This window comes from Amblyomma mixtum, chromosome 8 (genome assembly GCF_055824585.1).
Source record: "Amblyomma mixtum isolate Tamu chromosome 8, ASM5582458v1, whole genome shotgun sequence".
Classification (NCBI taxonomy): Eukaryota; Metazoa; Arthropoda; class Arachnida; order Ixodida; family Ixodidae; genus Amblyomma; species Amblyomma mixtum.
This window is the reverse complement of record NC_143019.1, coordinates 114213809-114217052: the sequence shown is the minus strand read 5'-3', so window position 1 is coordinate 114217052 and position 3244 is coordinate 114213809. Positions and strand designations below refer to the sequence as shown.

The 3244-nt window shown below is 48.2% G+C and overlaps 1 protein-coding gene across 1 annotated transcript; it reads right to left on the bottom strand.

Annotated features, from left to right (window-relative positions):
* Positions 1–305: 305 nt before the first annotated feature.
* On the bottom strand, positions 306–1538 carry LOC149334013 (uncharacterized). Its single transcript, XM_089554988.1, has one exon. It carries the CDS (start codon positions 1312–1314, stop codon positions 811–813), a length of 504 nt encoding a protein of 167 aa, XP_089411114.1. The 5' UTR covers positions 1315–1538; the 3' UTR covers positions 306–810.
* Positions 1539–3244: the final 1706 nt, after the last annotated feature.

Below are 3244 nucleotides of genomic sequence, written 5' to 3'. Positions count from 1 at the left end.
AAAAAGCCACCGGTGGTGACCGCGCACACAACCTCCGCACGTGACTCAAATTTAACCCTTCAGTGCTTCTCCGAAGAGACGCGAATCAATTGCCGCCTCGCGCATCATCATGTAGGAATCAATGTATTACTAGGGTTTCCTTTCTGGCGCATTACTTTACTATGCCATGGCCATCCTACCTTCGGCCTCCTGAAATGCATATAAAGAATGTCGCTGACCGCCTGAATCTACAACAATGTCTACTGATTGAGTGTTTAGCATAGAGAAAGGTGCATACAAATTTGGCACGATGTAGTTTCTCGCAAAAAAAAAAAAAAAAACAAGATAGAATTTTCTGTCGCTCTGGACTGCACCATAAGATCGGTAGTTTTAAATCGTAACTTTACTCAGCTACCTTGAAAATGACTTCTCTGTTTTTCTTTGTACCAAAGCTCGCATCTTGAATGTGGCAGTGATTACCAAAACACGGCATGATGTGCGCGCGGGCGACTCAGTACGTCGAGGCAAGCCCGAAGAACCTTCTCCATTAAGCGCGACGAAAAAAAAAAGAAAAAGAAGGATACCGAATGGCCCGCGGGCATTACATTACAGTCTACACAGTGCCGTCACAAACTTGTGCGCAAAGAATGAGCTCTATAAGTACAAACGGTACATGAAGCATTCAACGAAAGAACTCCACCACGCTCGCGGGCACAGAGCAACAGTGATGCCGAGATGAGTATGAGTGAACAGAGAGCGGCTAGTGCGTTTAACGTCAAAGCCAACAGAAGCTCGTGGTAGTCGGGCCAGGCCCAGCCACACCGAGCGCGGTCAGCCCAGCCGGAAGATTCGGACCGACAGGATGGCGCCGATCAGGTACAGGGCCCCGTTCATGATGCCGAACACAGCTGCCGCTATGCGTGCGTCGTACGCCTCCCCTCGGAAGCGGCGGTCGTAGTCGAGGGTTTTGGTCAGCAGCGTGATCCCCGCCGCCAGGTACAGGGCGCAAGCCACCACGTGGAACAGAATCTCGAAGGAGGTGCGCGAGAGCAGCGATGACGAGGTGAAGGACCAGCACGAGGAGACGAGCAGTAGGAACGTGCACAGCAGGCACCCGAAGGCGGTCAGGAGGAAGTACAGCTCGTGGCCCGGCATGCCGAACAAGTCCACGTTGCCGTGCTTGGTGTAGTGCAGCATCAGGCCCAGGCAGATGGCCCCGAATACTGTTTCGAGGATCTTGAGGGCCCCTTGGATATTACAGGCATATCCCGTGTTGATCACCATTGGCGAGCTGCTTGTGGTCGTCATTCTCGTCACCGTCACGGTGTGCGACATCTTGTCCGAGAAGTGGAAGGAGCGACGGCGTTACGTAAGGGGAAAAAATAGAAGATTGTGGGACAGACCAGCGTCTACTGCTGCTCAAGTAAAATAGGGTGCGACCGAGATTCACGTCGGTTCAAACTCCCCGGTTCCTCCTCGATTTAGACCCGCTCCGAAAGCTCCGCCGGCCGGCGACTGGTTTCTCTTGCTCGTTCACTGGCGCGAAGCTTCGCGTTTGTTTTTCTCATACTAGGACAAAGAAACCTTTTCAGCTTTTCATTATGGCTGCCAGTTCGGTTGTTATTATTATTTCCTAGGGTTGGAAGATTTTTTTCTGTAAACATGCACCCACATCTCTGCATGTGTCCCACTGCTGCGTGTGATAGGAAAGGAATCCAGCAGGAGCTGCATTACAAAGAGAATTCAGCCTGTCAGAGTACTTCTGATTGGTTTTAGAGTAAAGTAATGCTTTTACAAGCGGAATTAGTAATTTTCTTTGCCCCTTTGCCTTCTCATCAATGTTTCTACAGAAGCAGTTAAGCACGTGCCATGTGCATAGTAAAATTTGACTCTTTGGGAGAAGACTGCTAAGGATACGCAACTCATTCATGTCTTTATCATCACCACCTTACAGGCTGCTGCAACGTATGGATTAAAATCTGCAAACTTTTCAAACATGCCTCGGATGATTCCAGCAGTTTCATTTTGTACAAATGCATAGCGGACACACCGCCCACGGCCATCTTCAATGAGGACTGAGTACAGAACATAACCTTCGATATTAACTTTATATGTCCCATCTACAAATATATTTCAGGATATTTTTCAAGCATTTCACACATCTCATTTGTTTGGAACAAGACAGACTGCACCTTGTGGTTCTGATGTTTTGCATAATGAATAACCCAATTTGAATTTCTCTCAGTTAAGCTTTCTACCTGTTGAACTAGCATTTTTTCTTGGGCCTCCTGGTTCTGAACTTGCACACAGTACATTTTTTTCAGATTGTACGCATCTTTTGTAGTTACAGTTCGGCTGTTATCTGTTGGGCCATTTTCTTGAACTTTTTTGGAGAAACATTGCATTTAACTAAATCAACGAGTTCAGCTTTTCAGTACTGTTCAGAAGTCTTTGGCTTGGATAAAGATTGTAATGACCATTGTGCTCAGTTTTCAGCTGAGTAATTTTTGTAGTGCAGAGATGGTGCCTTGCACAGAGCCAGTGAAAGAAACATTTCACATCCAATACCATTGTATGACTGCTTCGGGCACTTTCCAGTTCTGCGTATCCTAGCAGTACCATCATGAGTGCAACGATAAGTAATCCTCAAGAACTCATGCTCTTTAGATTCTGCATCGAATGGGTTTTTGTTAGACCTGCTGACTTGAAGGACGTGCTTTTCCTCCTAACACCAGGCATCTAAGCACTCCTTAAAGGTAGTAAAATTATCAAACGTGCCATTCAGACAAATCTTGCTGCCGCCCTCACCAGATAATGTGTTTGCAGCCCATGGCCAAGATTACCAGCTTTAAAAATCTTGCCTCTGAATGTTCATGATGCCCGCACTGGGTACTGTTCGACCAGGTGTCAGTGGTTCCATCTGCTCCTCTCTCTTCCCTGCACAGACCACTCCGCTTTTTGGGCATTTTGATTGCCTTAAACGTTAGTTTGGCCATTCTTGCAGCTCGAAGCTGATGCTATGTGACAGCGTCTGCGTCGCTTGGCAGCACTGGGTCTTGCAGTGCTCAAGGCGCATCCTGCTGTGTCACCCTCGTGCACAGAAGTTTGAACCTTAGCGCGGATTGGGTCGTCAAAGTTGCCAGCCTCTCTGCATGGCATCAAAGCAGCCAAACGACGCCTCCCCGCAGGGAGGCGTCTGCAGCATGCAGACGTTGGTGAGTGGCGACACCACGGGGTTAACCCGAGCATCCGCAGGGACATCCCC